The sequence below is a fragment of the Arachis stenosperma genome, chromosome 6 (assembly GCF_014773155.1).
Source record: "Arachis stenosperma cultivar V10309 chromosome 6, arast.V10309.gnm1.PFL2, whole genome shotgun sequence".
Taxonomy (NCBI): Eukaryota; Viridiplantae; Streptophyta; class Magnoliopsida; order Fabales; family Fabaceae; genus Arachis; species Arachis stenosperma.
The window spans coordinates 4,879,039-4,893,912 of NC_080382.1; the positions used below are offsets into that span (position 1 = coordinate 4,879,039).

At 28.9% G+C, this 14,874-nt stretch overlaps 1 protein-coding gene across 10 annotated transcripts; it reads left to right on the forward strand.

The window, feature by feature from the left end:
* On the forward strand, nucleotides 1-9,335 carry LOC130934032 (sugar transporter ERD6-like 5). Of its 10 annotated transcripts, none has more exons than XM_057863621.1 (18): nucleotides 1-320; nucleotides 398-460; nucleotides 980-1,069; nucleotides 1,180-1,239; nucleotides 1,438-1,503; nucleotides 1,605-1,670; nucleotides 1,795-1,870; nucleotides 1,947-2,011; nucleotides 2,151-2,243; nucleotides 2,330-2,410; nucleotides 2,498-2,582; nucleotides 2,692-2,735; nucleotides 3,442-3,504; nucleotides 3,586-3,645; nucleotides 3,735-3,788; nucleotides 3,942-4,001; nucleotides 4,073-4,187; nucleotides 4,263-4,678. In XM_057863621.1, the coding sequence occupies exons 1-18, from the start codon at nucleotides 153-155 to the stop codon at nucleotides 4,391-4,393; spliced, it is 1,440 nt and encodes a 479-aa protein (XP_057719604.1). In that variant the 5' UTR covers nucleotides 1-152; the 3' UTR covers nucleotides 4,394-4,678. The 10 variants fall into 10 exon arrangements, 5 of the variants coding, with proteins under 5 accessions (XP_057719604.1, XP_057719607.1, XP_057719603.1 ...); XM_057863624.1 differs by lacking the exons at nucleotides 1-320; nucleotides 398-460; nucleotides 980-1,069; ... (13 more) ...; nucleotides 4,073-4,187; nucleotides 4,263-4,678 and adding exons at nucleotides 4,941-5,501; nucleotides 5,613-5,675; nucleotides 5,816-5,905; ... (13 more) ...; nucleotides 8,715-8,829; nucleotides 9,115-9,335; XM_057863620.1 differs by lacking the exons at nucleotides 1-320; nucleotides 398-460; nucleotides 980-1,069; ... (13 more) ...; nucleotides 4,073-4,187; nucleotides 4,263-4,678 and adding exons at nucleotides 4,942-5,501; nucleotides 5,613-5,675; nucleotides 5,816-5,905; ... (13 more) ...; nucleotides 8,715-8,829; nucleotides 9,115-9,335.
* Nucleotides 9,336-14,874: the final 5,539 nt, after the last annotated feature.

Here is a 14,874-nt window from a genome sequence, read left to right on the forward strand (position 1 = left end):
ACTAAAAAAAAAAAAAATTAGCAGCACGAGTTTTGGTGAAGATGACCACCATTTTTGTCTACTTCAAAGTTTTCTAGATTCATTAACTGTAACTCTCTCTCTCTCTCTCTCTCTCTGTGCGAGTTTAGATCTTATTACAGAGACACAGAACCATGGAGCGTAACAGCACTACTTCTGAAACATGGCAATCATCGATCCCTCTTATTGTTCATAAGGCTAATAATAAGGGACCATCATCTTCATCTTCATCTTCGATACCCACCGTTCTCATGCTTAGCACTCTTGTTGCTGTTCTTGGTTCTTATGTGTTTGGCTCTGCTGTAACTTCCTTTCTTTTCTTTTCTTTGTTGTTCAATCCATCATCACAGATGCACACTGATGAGTTCTGTTCTTGCAGGTGGGTTATTCATCCCCTTCACAATCTGGAATCATGCATGACCTCAATCTTGCTCTCGCCCAGGTTTTTCTTTCAACTCTCTTAATTTACATGTCTTGAATGAATATAATTTTGATGCACTATGACTATAGAGTAGTTTTACACTTCCATCCAATTACGTAATATTACATCAAAATTAAACTTATATTTATATTCATATTCATTGAAGAAAATGTCATGCACTGAGCTATTCAAGCTGTGATATTGATGATTTGATGAACTAGAAGAGAGAGGAAGAGTGAAGGTTGAGAGAGAGAGAGGGAGAAAATGAACTCTTCTCATTTCTTGAAATTTTACACAATGAAAAAAATTAAAAACTAAAAACCTGTTTTGTTAGGTGGTTACACTTTATGTACCCTTACTACAATTAATTACAGTTACACATTAAATAATTAACAAGCTAAACTAATTTTTATTCTAATTATCATATGCTAAAATGACTAACTAATTACAACTGAGCCTACATCTACTGTTAATAGAAAATGATCTAAATAACATTCATATTTATCTTTTTGTATTTAATCATTGGATTCTTTCATGCAGTATTCCATTTTTGGTTCAATATTGACAATTGGAGCCATGATTGGTGCCATTCTCAGTGGTACAATAGCAGATTATGTGGGTCGTCGACTTGTAAGTTCCTCCAATTTTATGTTTTCTTTATATATCAAAGGTGTAGCTTTCACTTGTAATTTTTCACTAATGAACTTCACATTGGATGCTATGTTATTTTTTCTATGAAGACCATGGGATTTGCCGAGGTTTTCTGCATATTTGGATGGGTTGCCATATCATTCGCGAAGGTATAAAATTGATTGATTTCATTCCCATATATTGAGCTCTAAGTGTTTGTTGAATTGCTGCTTTTCTTTAAAACCAATGAAGTTAGAGATATAATTAATGAAAGGGCTGCAATGAAGATTCTTTGAGTTGAATGTCTTCATTCACAGCATTTCCATTAGTTCAGTTGTTGATATCTAATATATGGTGCTTCTTTGAAGGATGCTTGGTGGCTTTACGTTGGAAGATTGTTTGTGGGATTTGGGATTGGTCTTCTATCTTATGTGGTAGTTATTGTGACATGTAAATAATTTTGCCATCATTGCAGTTCAAACTTTATTCAGTGTCATCCAACACATACAAATGGATAGTTCCCTTTCCATAATAGGTACCGGTTTACGTAGCAGAGATAACACCCAAAAATCTTCGAGGGGGATTCACTACAGTTCATCAGGTAGATCACAGCTGCACTTGATATTCTATTAAATGCTGTTCTATTCTTATCGAGTGTGCCGCTTGTGTTTTGCATGCTTTGTGTGTAAGCTTATTTTAATCCCTATCCGGTATCATTTTGACAGTTGATGATATGTATTGGGATGTCATTAACTTACCTAATGGGAGCAAACTTGAATTGGCGGGTTGTTTCTCTAATAGGTAATGTTGGTGCTGGTGTTAATGTCAATAAACAAACTTCATGCATAGTACTCACATTATGTTGTTTCTATCACAGGAACTATTCCATGTCTTGTACAGCTTCTGAGCTTACCCTTTATCCCTGATTCTCCTAGGTGGTTGGTAAGTGGTTGCTAGAGGCTGTCAGTTTCTTGATCGAGCTGTCTTGGTCGGAACATAACATGACAATGCAACTGAAGTTAATATTTTCTCATAGTTGGACTAAAAAGTATCATAACTGTTGCTTCGCAATCTTGTGTAGTCGAAGGTTGATCGCGTGAAAGAGAGTGATTCTGCTTTGCAGCGCCTTAGGGGGAAGAATGCCGATGTTTATCAAGAGGCCACTGAAATTAGAGTATATAATAAGTTTTTGTCCATTAAAATTTGAGTATGTTTGGTTACAATAACCGGGACATCACTTTGTAAATTAACTTCTCGCAGGAGTATATAGAAACACTTCAGCAGCAAACAGAAGCTAGCCTAGTTGGCTTATTTCAGTTGCAGTATTTGAAGTCACTTACTGTGAGCTCTCTTAACTAAACCAATTTGTGTCATCTACAGCTTATTTTAACTGTTTGCAAACTTCATAATATTTAGTTACTTGCCTAGGTAGGAGTTGGATTGATGATACTGCAGCAGTTTGGAGGGATTAATGGCATTATTTTTTATGCAAATTCTATATTTATCTCTGCTGGTATGTGCTACTCTTTCTTTTTGCTTTTATCTAATGACATTTAAAATTGAGTATCAAATGATATACTTAAAAAATTATTTATACCAAGAAATATTCTCATGTATGACAGGCTTTTCGGAAAGTATTGGTACAGTAGCAATGGTCGTTGTTAAGGTTTATACTTCCTGTTTCACAATTTAAGCAGCGTAAAGTATTACTTTGGTCCTCAACATTTGGGCAAAATCCTAATTTAGTCCCTAACGTTTTAAACGTCCTATTTTAGTTCTAAAAAGTTTCAAACATCCTATTTCAGTTCAAAAAAATTTCAAGTGGATTCAATGTTGTCCCACCGTTAAATTTGACATGAATAATTAGCATATTGAAGAGGCAATAACATTTAATTTTAGTACGTAAGTAAAGTCAACCCACCAACGATCACTAATGTAAAAGCTTTTCCTTTAATTATGAGGGTTGATGATTGATTGCTAGGTTTTGGATTTTTTTTACAAGGAGATCTAAAAGAAGTGTTACAAAAAGGTTTTAGTTATATTTTTCTAACGCATAGAAGAAGATATGACTTAAGAATAATGTTTGTTAACATCCACGTCACTCACTCTGTTAACTACTCGGGTCAAATTTAACAGTGGGACAACATTGAACCCATTTGAAACTTTTTGGGGAAAAAATAGGACGTTTGAAACGTTAGGGACTAAATTAGGATTTGACTCAAATGTTGAGGACTAAAATAGTACTTTATCCAATTTATTATTTCTGTCTACTTAGTGCCATATACGATAAGATGAGATATATGCCACCGTTGTTGAATGTACCCTTCATTCCCACGTCTCTTGACACGATTCCTATCATTTTGGTGCTTTAGATCCCAATGACAACTTTGGGAGTATTTTTGATGGATAAATCTGGTAGAAGACCTTTACTACTGGTACAAAGATTGAACATTTATTTGTACTTAATTGTGCCGCATTCAGTAGATTCTAAATCCAAAAGTTGGATTATTATGCAGGTCTCTGCAGTGGGAACCTGCTTAGGATGTTTCCTTGCTGCTCTATCATTCTTCTTGCAGGTTCTTTTAATTACAGAATCTGCTCTAGTAAGTTTCTTTCGCATGAATTCATTTTCTTTTCTTTGACTAGTTCTACTACCTATATGCAGGACTTACATAAATGGAAAGAACTCAGTCCAATTTTGGCACTTGTTGGTGTACTGGTAATATGAATCTTCGACTATAGAGTGAAAATCTCATAAATTTAAATGCAATCTTTCAGTATCTAACTCAAATGGATTCAAAGTCATGAATAAGACTTAATTTGGAAGAAGAATATAAAAGGTAATTTACATTTGAATCTTGATAATGAGCAGGTATATGTAGGATCATACTCCATAGGGATGGGGGCGATTCCGTGGGTTATAATGTCTGAGGTAGCTTCCTCTTACTATGAGATGAGAATTTGAGAATCTTAAGCATATATAACAATAAATTATTTGTGCAGATATTTCCCATTAATGTGAAAGGCTCTGCTGGAAGCTTTGTGACCTTTGTTAACTGGTTGTGTTCTTGGATTGTCTCATATGCTTTTAACTTCCTCATGAGTTGGAGTTCAGCAGGTATGAATCCTTTTCTTGGTGAGGTATTAAAATATATGAGTGAAGTTGGTTGTTAATTTGTTATGGTTGGGGCAGGAACATTCTTCATATTCTCCGGCGTATGCGGGTTGACAGTTGTATTCGTTGCAAGATTAGTACCAGAGACAAAGGGGCGCACACTTGAACAAATTCAAGCTTCTTTGAATTCATATTCTACAAAGAAATGAATTTGGTTTTCTGGTTCTCCCTGCTTGAAAGGCATATACACAAGTTTGCATGAAGGAAGCAACCAACAAGACTCATACCTTATATATATAAAGAGAAATTGATGTGTGTATCACCTTTTGTGTATACTTCTTTTGTATACCTTCTTTTTATGGTATAAAAAAACAATTTTTTTTTTCACTTTTTATCAATCACTTTTAATACAAAATATGAAAAGAATATTAGAGAGATGTGCACAAAAGTAGTGCATGTAATATTTCTGGTCTATAAATATTTGATTTTAGAAATTCAATGTCACACTGTCATGGAAATATTGCTTCGAGGAATACATTTTTTTTTTGGTTTTTAAATGACACTAGGTAGTTATCAATATAGTTATTTATGTACAATTATTTAACTAGATATTACTACATTCGAAATAAACTCACAGTTCAGTAGTTAAGTCTTCCAAATTTTGAGTATGAGGTCGTGTGTTTAACAAAATCCTGAAATCTGTTACAGAATATTCGAACAAACTATAATGATTAAGTTGAAACATTCTTTTTATCTACATATTGGACCGTCATTAATGGTAACTCCATTGTCAATTCCTCAGACCATGCAGCAACAAAGAAAGTACAGGAAGAGGCGTTTGTGTTTCACCTTCAGAGTTTTTCTGAAAAGAAGTTAAATATATCCAACAAGAGTAAATAAATATATAATAAAGGAATTATGTATAAATCTGGTGTATGAAGAACTAATCAATACACCCCATGATTCTTATTATTACTAGCTAGATATATTGTATAAATATCTTAACTCAACTCAAGTCAAGACTCATTCACAAGTCACTATCACTCCATCACTGATTGATTCATTATCTTTTCTGTCATAACCTTAAAATTCTGTGTAGCTTCTTTGTGCAGGAGAGGTTGGCCAATCATGGAGGACAGTAAGAGCTTGGAACCAAGCCAATCATGGATTCCTTTGCTTTCCAACACTGAATCACAAGTTCATGGTGTTATTACCTGTGATAAACAGATGATGCAGAGTGAAACTTGTTCCATGCCAGCTACTCTCATACTCACCACCCTTGTTGCTGTCTTTGGTTCTTACGTTTTCGGATCTGCTGTATTTAATAAATTCCCATTTACACTCTTTGGTTTGAGTTTGGAAAAATAATCATCAGAACTCAGTATCATAGTACTAATTATTAATCACTGTCACTGACTGGTTTTGCAGGTTGGATATTCATCACCTGCTCAATCTGGAATCATGGATGAACTCACTCTCGAAGTTGCTGATGTTTGAACCTTTAAATTTGAATCACAACCTTCTTTTCATCATTACATTGAAATGAAGTTCAATTGTTAACTATAATGAGATGCTTGAATTGTGACAGAAAACACTTAAGCTTATCTACATGACTAATTCCTTGTATGCAGTATTCATTTTTTGGTTCAATATTGACAATTGGAGCAATAATTGGTGCTTTTGTCAGTGGTAGAATAGCAGATTGTGTAGGACGTCGAGTTGTAAGTTTCTTTTTCTCCGATTTTATGTGTTTAGTTGTTTACTCAACTTTCTTATTTTGATGTTCTTTGATTATTTTGCATTTTGCAAATCAGGCAATGGGATTTGCAGAGGTATTCTGCATCTTGGGATGGCTTGCAATAGCATTCTCAAATGTAGGTTTGTCATTTCTTCGACTTCATTTCTCGGATTAGTCTAGCTATGCCTTTTACTAGAAATTTGAGTTGAGGAAGGTTGCATAATCTTAGTTATCTTTTTTGCAATATTCCAAGCACAATGTCCTTAAATGCAATTAAGGACGGAAGAATCTGTGCCGGCACTAAGATTCTTGGTATTTAACACTTGCTGCTTGATTGAAGGTTGCTTGGTGGCTTTACATTGGAAGATTGTTAGTAGGGTGTGGGATGGGCCTTCTATCTTATGTGGTAATGTTAAGATTCATAAACTTTCTTATAATTTCAGTTCAAACTTCAAATTGCATTCAGCTGATCAAGTCAAAAGAAACACAAATAATTTTTTTTCCCTTTTATATAACATAACAGGTTCCAGTTTATGTAGCAGAAGTAACACCGAAGAATCTCCGAGGAGGATTCACCACCGTTCATCAGGTAAAGTGATAAAATATTCTCTCAAATTTCATTTTACTTGCATCATGTTTTACATATTTCATGCATTGCCTTATTCCAAATCCTTATTATTATGTTGACAGCTTATGATTTGTTGTGGGGTATCATTAACTTATCTTATTGGAGCATTCTTGAATTGGAGGATTTTGGCTCTGATAGGTAAATGACCTTCTTTCTGGTGTTGTTTTAATAAAACATGAAATCAAACAACTGGGTTGATGAAACTACTCACATCTTTTTCATCTTTGTCTCAGGAATCATTCCTTGTAGCGCACAGGTTCTGAGTCTACCCTTCATTCCTGAGTCTCCTAGGTGGCTGGTTAGTTGTTCCTAGTTGCTTACTATCACTCAAACAAGCAACTAATCATTCTTCACTTTTTATTAAAACGATTGGAGTTGTGAAATGTCACTGATACTTACAATCTTCTGCAGGCAAAGGTTGGTCACTTGGCGGGGAGCGAAAATTCTTTACAGCGCCTTAGGGGAGAGAATGCCAATGTTTCTCAAGAGGCCACTGAAATTAGAGTATATAACAAGCGTTTGTTCATTCGAGTGCTAAACTCGTGTGTTACAATCTATCTAGAAAGCAAAAGAAAAAAGGAAAAAGATACCACAAAGTCTAACTCACTAACATGCACTGTTTTGGTAGGATTATACAGAAGCACTTAAGCAGCATTCAGAAGCTAGCATTATTGGATTATTTCAATTGCAGTATTTGAAGTCACTTACTGTGAGCTTTCATTTTTCGAAGTTAGATTTACTCGGAATTCTATCTTAACTTTTGCACACTCTTACTGTATCTTGTTGCTTGATGTAGGTAGGTGTTGGCCTAATGATACTGCAACAGTTTGGAGGGGTTAATGGCATTGTTTTTTATGCAGGTTCTATATTCATTTCTGCTGGTACATCGCTGTAGGAGAAGATGAATATGAAAATATTAAGAGTTATAGTAATACAATTCTCAAGAAAGCAAAAACTCTTATCTATGACAGGGTTTTCAGCAAGTATTGGAACAATAGCAATGGTTGCTGTTCAGGTCCTTAATTATCTTCATACAATTCTTTTTCATTAGTCTTCTCTTCATGTCTTTGTCTCTTCACAGTGCACATTGTTTGCAGATTCCAATGACAATTTTGGGAGTACTTTTGATGGATAAATCCGGAAGGCGACCACTTTTGCTGGTAAGAAGGTTTAGGTCCTATTTAGTTTCTATTTTCATTTCAATGTTGTCTAAAGCCTGAATTTTTATTGTTTTTACTTCTTTTTTTTGTTTTTGTTTTAAAGCAATATCTTGAAAACAGAAAACACTGAAATAAAGACAGAAACCGAATTTTTTTGTAAAAATTATGAATCCAAAAGCTTATTAAGTTCTTGCATACAGGTCTCTGCTTCGGGAACATGCTTCGGATGCTTACTTGTGGCCCTATCATTCCTTTTGCTGGTTCTTGGATTTGCAATTATGCTTCATTAAGTTCTGTTTTCACTTCAGTTTTGCTGAGATTAATCAGTTAATTACGGTTGTCATATGCAGGACCTACATAAATGGAAAGATCTCAGTCCTATTCTTGCTCTTGCTGGTGTACTGGTAATGATTTAGTAGTGAAAATACTTATGTTGTAAAACACTCTTATTTGATTTGATTTAATTTTTACTTAAATAAGTATATAGTATTACATCTTCTTTCAAGTATCAAACTATCAATCACATAATCTTGCTAGAACTTTTCACAGTGCCTCTAATGTTAGAAAGTTTGTTTCACTCAAAGCAATATACATGTGAGGCCATACATAAAGGTAGTTCAATGATTTACATTCTAATTTTATGATGAACAGGTATATACAGGATCTTTCTCTCTTGGCATGGGAGGAATTCCATGGGTTATAATGTCTGAGGTAGTTTCTTATCAGAATCTACTACTGCCAAAAGAAAAAAACTATGAGAAAATTTGTTAGATTGTGATGTTTAGGGTTAGGTTTTAACGAAACTTAATTTTGATGTAATATGATTCAACTAAATCTTAACCCTAGACATTCGTCGTAATTTAACTCGAAAAATCAAAATCTAGTATTTATATTTCGCCATTATTATTTTATATATGCTCTAATCATGGAGTATAATTGTATAATTTCTTAACATTAAAATAGTAAGCATTAAGGTTGATTAATTGGAGAATTTTTTGTTTCAGATATTTCCTATAAATGTAAAGGGGTCTGCTGGAAGCCTAGTGACTTTGGTTAGTTGGTTGTGCTCTTGGATTGTGTCATATGCCTTTAACTTCCTTATGAGTTGGACTTCAACAGGTAAAAAATTTGGTAAAAAGTTACATAGATCAATCCCATTAAACATTTTTTAAAGTTCCCAAATTAGTCTCTCTGTATAGACGATAAATTTGACGCAGGAAGTGATCGATTTACCTAACGAAATAAAAGTTTAGGGTTTATTGGTGATTAAAATTTGTTGTAAATTAAATTGTTTTACTAAAATCTTTTAGAGACTAATTTGGAGTATTAGTTGAAGGGAAAAATAAAAAAGTTAAGAAGTTCTTATATGTGAAGTTAATTACTTAATGTATTATGTTTGGGCAGGAACTTTCTTCATATTCTGTGGCATTTGTGGTTTCACTGTTGTATTTGTGGCAAAATTAGTACCAGAGACCAAGGGCCGTACACTAGAAGAAATTCAAGCATCTCTCAATCCATTTTCAACAAAGACATGAATTGTAATGTGTTTGCTTGATCTTGTGGTCCAATACTATTTCCAAGTTTCCATGATAATGCTTAAAACTTTATATGATTTTTGGATCAAATATTTATCGTTAGGTTAAAAATTATTATAATTTCTTAGAACTATAGCCGGCATCAAATGCTAGTGCTTGTTGTCAAGGTGGTGTGCCAAATTAGTTTACGTTTCATGAATTATCACTTAAGACAAAATTGCATATTCATGAGTTTCAATTTTAATTTTTCCTTTTGTTTATTTGATAAATTAAAGGATTTAATTCCATGCAAAACGTATGTTATCTTCTATTTAGATTTTAGAAGATATTGAAAAATTTTGGGTTAATAGTCAAATTTATCTCTGAAAAATTATTTATTTTTTAAATTAATTATTAAATATTTTTTTTAGTCATATTAGTCTCTAAAAGATAAAATATAAATCAAATTGCTTCTGTTAGTTAGATGATGACGTGGTAGGTTAATACCACATGTCACAAGATGATTAGTTGACGTATTAGGTCAATGACACCTAAAATTGATCAAATTAGTCTTTATAAATATAAGTAATTTTCATCCCTAAAATTTTATAAATTGATCAAATTAGTCTTTATATAATTTTTTTTATAATATTAAATTTTAATATTTCTTAATCCTACTCACTTTAATCTTATTTTTTACACCTTAATAAAAAAAATTAAATAAAATAATAAAAATAATTAAATTGTTACAAAGTTATTTTCTCATATATATTTTTAGATTTTTCATTTTCAAATTATAGCTTTTTTTAGTGAAATTGTTTTATATAAATAATTTTATCAAACTATTATTAATTATATACTAAAAGTTTTAATATTTTAGATTTCACTAAATAAATATAGAAGTTATTTTGAATGTTTTAGTCTTTTAGATTTCCCTAAATAATTATAGTAGCTATTTTTAAAAAACTATATTAAAATATTAAAATTCGAACAAGTGATCTCATAATTCAATTTTTCAATTATGGAATTTTATCATATAAATTATACAATAATATAAATTATAATTTTAAAAAATCTAAAAGATTTAAATTTTAAAATAATTACTATATTGTTTAGTGAGATTCAAAATATTAAATTTTTAATATATAATTAATAATAATTTGATAAACACATTTAAAAAAAATTTATTATAAAAAAATTACAATTTGAAAATACAAAATTTTAAAATACAAATGTCAAAATAACTTTATAATAATTTAATTATTTTATATAAAGATAATTTTGTTTACTAAGATTTAAAAATAAAATTGAAATTAATAGTATAAAAAATATTTTAAATTTAATATTATAAAAAAAATATATATATATATATAAAGACTAATTTGATTAATTTTTAAAATTTTAGGGAAGTAAATAATTTACATATGGACTTTTAAGGATTATTTTAATTATAAATAATTCTTTTACATGTCAAGTGATACGAAGCGTGTTAAGTGTTACTGACTTGATATGTCAACTAATCATTTTGTGACACGTAGTATTAACCTATCACATCACCATGTCAGGTGATATTTAACGTGATATGTCATTATCTAATTGTCGGAAAGACCAATTTAATTTACGTAACTAAAACAATTATTTAAGTACTAATTTAAAAAATAAATAATTTATTAGAGATAGGGGTGGCGACGGGACGGGTAGGGACGTGTTTTTGTTCTACCCGACCCCGTCCCGCTGTACAACAACCCGCATAAAATCCGTCCCGCTTTTACCTGTGGGTAGTAAAACGTTGAACCCTAACCCGTCCCTGCAGGTATCCGTCCTGCCCCTACCCGCCCCTATAGTTATTAAAATTCAATAAATAAAATTAAATTTCAAAATTTATATAACCATCATCATATACATAACATAAATTAAAGTAAAAATTTAAATATGATACAATATTATTAATCATTTACTAATTATTTTATATATATTATACATATTATATATTAAAATTATATATATTATATATTAAACTACTCTTTTATATTAGCCCATGACAACAATAAAGAAGTCTTGTGGCCCACAAATTCAGCCCAACAGAATACATAAATTTAGTTTTAATTTTAGTCTTTATTAGTTTATCTTATCTTATCTTTATGTTATCTTCTCTTTTTATCTTATCTTTACTTTTATCTTTCATAGAACAATGCTCTATGTATATTTAGTTTTACCCTCATAATTTACAACACATGTTTAATTCAATCAATCAATAATCAATAAAAATTATTTCTTTACTTTTCCTATTCTTTCACAATTTTATCATTATATATATAGCGAGACGGATGGTATTACCCTCAACCCACCCCATCCCTCCTAAAAATCTGTCCTACTAAAAATCCGTCCTGGTATAAGACGAATAATTATCCGCTCTAAACAGATAAAGACAAATAAATATTCACAAATTTAAGTGATATTGCCAATTTGCCATTCCTAATTAGAGACGACTATTAACCCAAAAAATTCCACTCCTTCTTTTACCCTAGCAAAAGGTCAAAACACCTGAAAAATAACAAACACGTGAGATAAAAAGAACAATTTATCCACATAACTAGAATTAGTTTAGGCACGTCCCTCGTAATCCCAATAGTAGCCTCAAATATAGAGAAGATTGTTCCATGCCGTTAAAGAATATATCTTCTTCCAAAATGCTCAGTATCCAAAATACAACAGTAAATCTAGACAATTAAATATTTTAATGAGAATAATGTTATATATTTAAATTATTTTATAAATCAAGTCTAGTTAATTTAAATAATAAAACTTAAAACAATATGAATTATAATTAATTTTTATTATGTTAAACTAATTTAATTAAATTTGATTAATAAAAAATTTTTAATATAATATTATTTTTTTATTTAAGTCTAATTAAGTCATGATATATACACTTTTTTATTTTTTTCTTTTTTTTTATTCTTTTTTTTTCATCGTCATTACCTTCATCATAATTATTATTGACATTATTTTTTTCTTTTTCTTATAATTTTTTTTGTTCTTATTTATCTTCTTTGTTCATATAATTTTAATTTTATAAAAAAGAAGAATAATGAAAAAACATAACACAAAAAATATGATGATAATAAAGAAAAAAATGTATTGAATTTTTTATATAAAACATTAAAAAAAATAATATAAAAATTTGTTATATAAAACACAACAACTTTATCACGATAAATGCAAAATTTGAATTGATTTTTATACTGCAATGTAAAACAAATTGTTGTTTAGAATTTAAGAATATACAATTCAACTTTAAAACAATTCTGTTAAAATAAAATCCTCTATTTTTAAAATAAAACAATAGAAGATACTGAATTTTTTTTGTATCAATAACAAAATATAAAAAAGAATATGTTGGGAGAAAAAAAAAGATAAAATATGAAAAAAATAGAAAAAGAATGAAAATATGTTGGGAGAATTTTTGGTGCAATGGTTGAAAAATTTTAATGTTAATTTTAAAAAATTTTGATACTATTTTTGTTTTTAATAACATCTAATTAGTTAAAAAAAATTTTGTGTTATTCTTAAAAAAATTTGGTGTCAACATCTAGAAATTTCTTATATTAAGCTTAAAAAATTTTGGTATTATTTTTCGGATAAATAATTCTACACATTTTTAAAACTCTCATCTTCATCGTCATCATTATCTTGTTTTTTTTATTTATTATTTTTTTCTTCTTATTTCATTTTCTCATCGTTTTTTTTGTTTTTATTCCCTATTCATCTTCTCTTCTTATTTTATTTTCTCATAATTTTTTTGTTTTCATTCTCTTAAAAAATACAAAAATAAAAGAAAAAATAAAAAATGATGCAATAACATAGGAAGAGAAAGAAAAAAAAACACAACAGTAACAATAATAAAATAACGATGAAAAAAAATTTGCAAAAAAAGATATACAAAGAAGAAAAAGTGTTTGATATACACAAATTTTATGTGAGTAATTTTTATTGAATTTGAATTAATTTAATTAAATTTAATAGACAAAAATAGTTAAATGCGTACGGAAACTCAAAAAAACAACTATTGAATTAATCATTATTATTATTATTATTATTATTATTATTATTATTATTATTATTATTATAAAGTTAATCTATTATAAAGTTAATTATTTTACTGTTACACATTTTATTATTCTAATATTTAATTATTTAATTAAAGTAAATAAAAAATTAATATGTATATATAAATATATAATGTCTTATTTGATAATTTATTTTCTTTTAAATTAGAGTGAAATTCGAATTCAAAATTTTTTAGTTGAAAATTGAAAGATTATGTGTATGTTTGGATTACAATTTACACACGAGAATTTGCATAAAATTGATTTTACAAACTTGATTTTGATGAAAAGTAAGTTTGTGTTAAAGTGATTTATGTTTGGCCATTTTTATATCAAAATGGATTATAATAAAATAAATGTTATTTGGATTAAAGTATTCAAAATCACTTTTAGATAAAAATTACTAAAATAAACATCAATTTAAATTATTTTTTAATATTATCTTATTATTTTAATTTAGATATCTGAATAGATCTTATTAATTGATTTTATAATAAAATTAATATTTATATACTAAAATAAAAATAATATATAAAAATTGGCAAAATATATTTTTAATTAAAACTAACAAAATATAAATTTTAGAGAGTACTAAGAATAATAAAAAAAATTAAATATTTATCTTGGTAGTGATTGAAATAAATCAAAAAAATTTTTATGATATTTTTATATAGTATATTTTTAATACTTTTAGTACTCTTTTTTAGTATGCTATAATTTATTATTATTATTATTATTATTATTATTATTATTATTATTTATAATTAATTTTTTGTTTAATTTACTTTACCCAATAGGATCAATAAATCATATTATAAAAAGATAATAAAAAATAATACAAAAAATCACAATTATAAAAGTGTATAATATCAAAGAAATAATTAATAAAAAATAAAAATAATAAATAATAAAAAAAAAGAGTTCATATAAACAAAAATAATAAGAATTTCATAAATTATACAACAATATACATAAAGAATAAAATTGGTATAAGGTAAGGTGAAAATTCAGGTACAGTCGACTTCACGTGAAGTTAATAACTGAGAGTCAGGTGAAGTCGACTACACCTGAGTTTTCATCGTAAGGTAAATAAAGATTGAATATTAATGGCTAAAAATCTCTTGGTGAAATACAAAAGCTCAAAATAATTACTTTTTGTAACCGTAATTTTAAATGCAAAATTACTTCCACATTTATGAAAAAAAATTTGTCAAATTAAAAATTAAAACTTTCAAAAAGTCTAAACATATTTTTTCTATATCCAATAAATTTGCCAAACACACCTTATATTATTTGAATTATAACTTGTGAGATTATTTGATAATTTAGTTATTCTATATATTTTTAAATATATTATTTAATAAAGTAATAGTTAATTGTAACATGATGGCAACATGGTGTTTGTAGTGAAGGTGGTGGACTCAGAGAGTAAAAGTAAGAGAAAGAGATGGATGGAAGATACATGAATAAGTCAAACGTGGGACCCGGCACCGTTTGCTCTCTCTATTAAAAGACTGTTCCATCTCTTTCTCATTTCTATT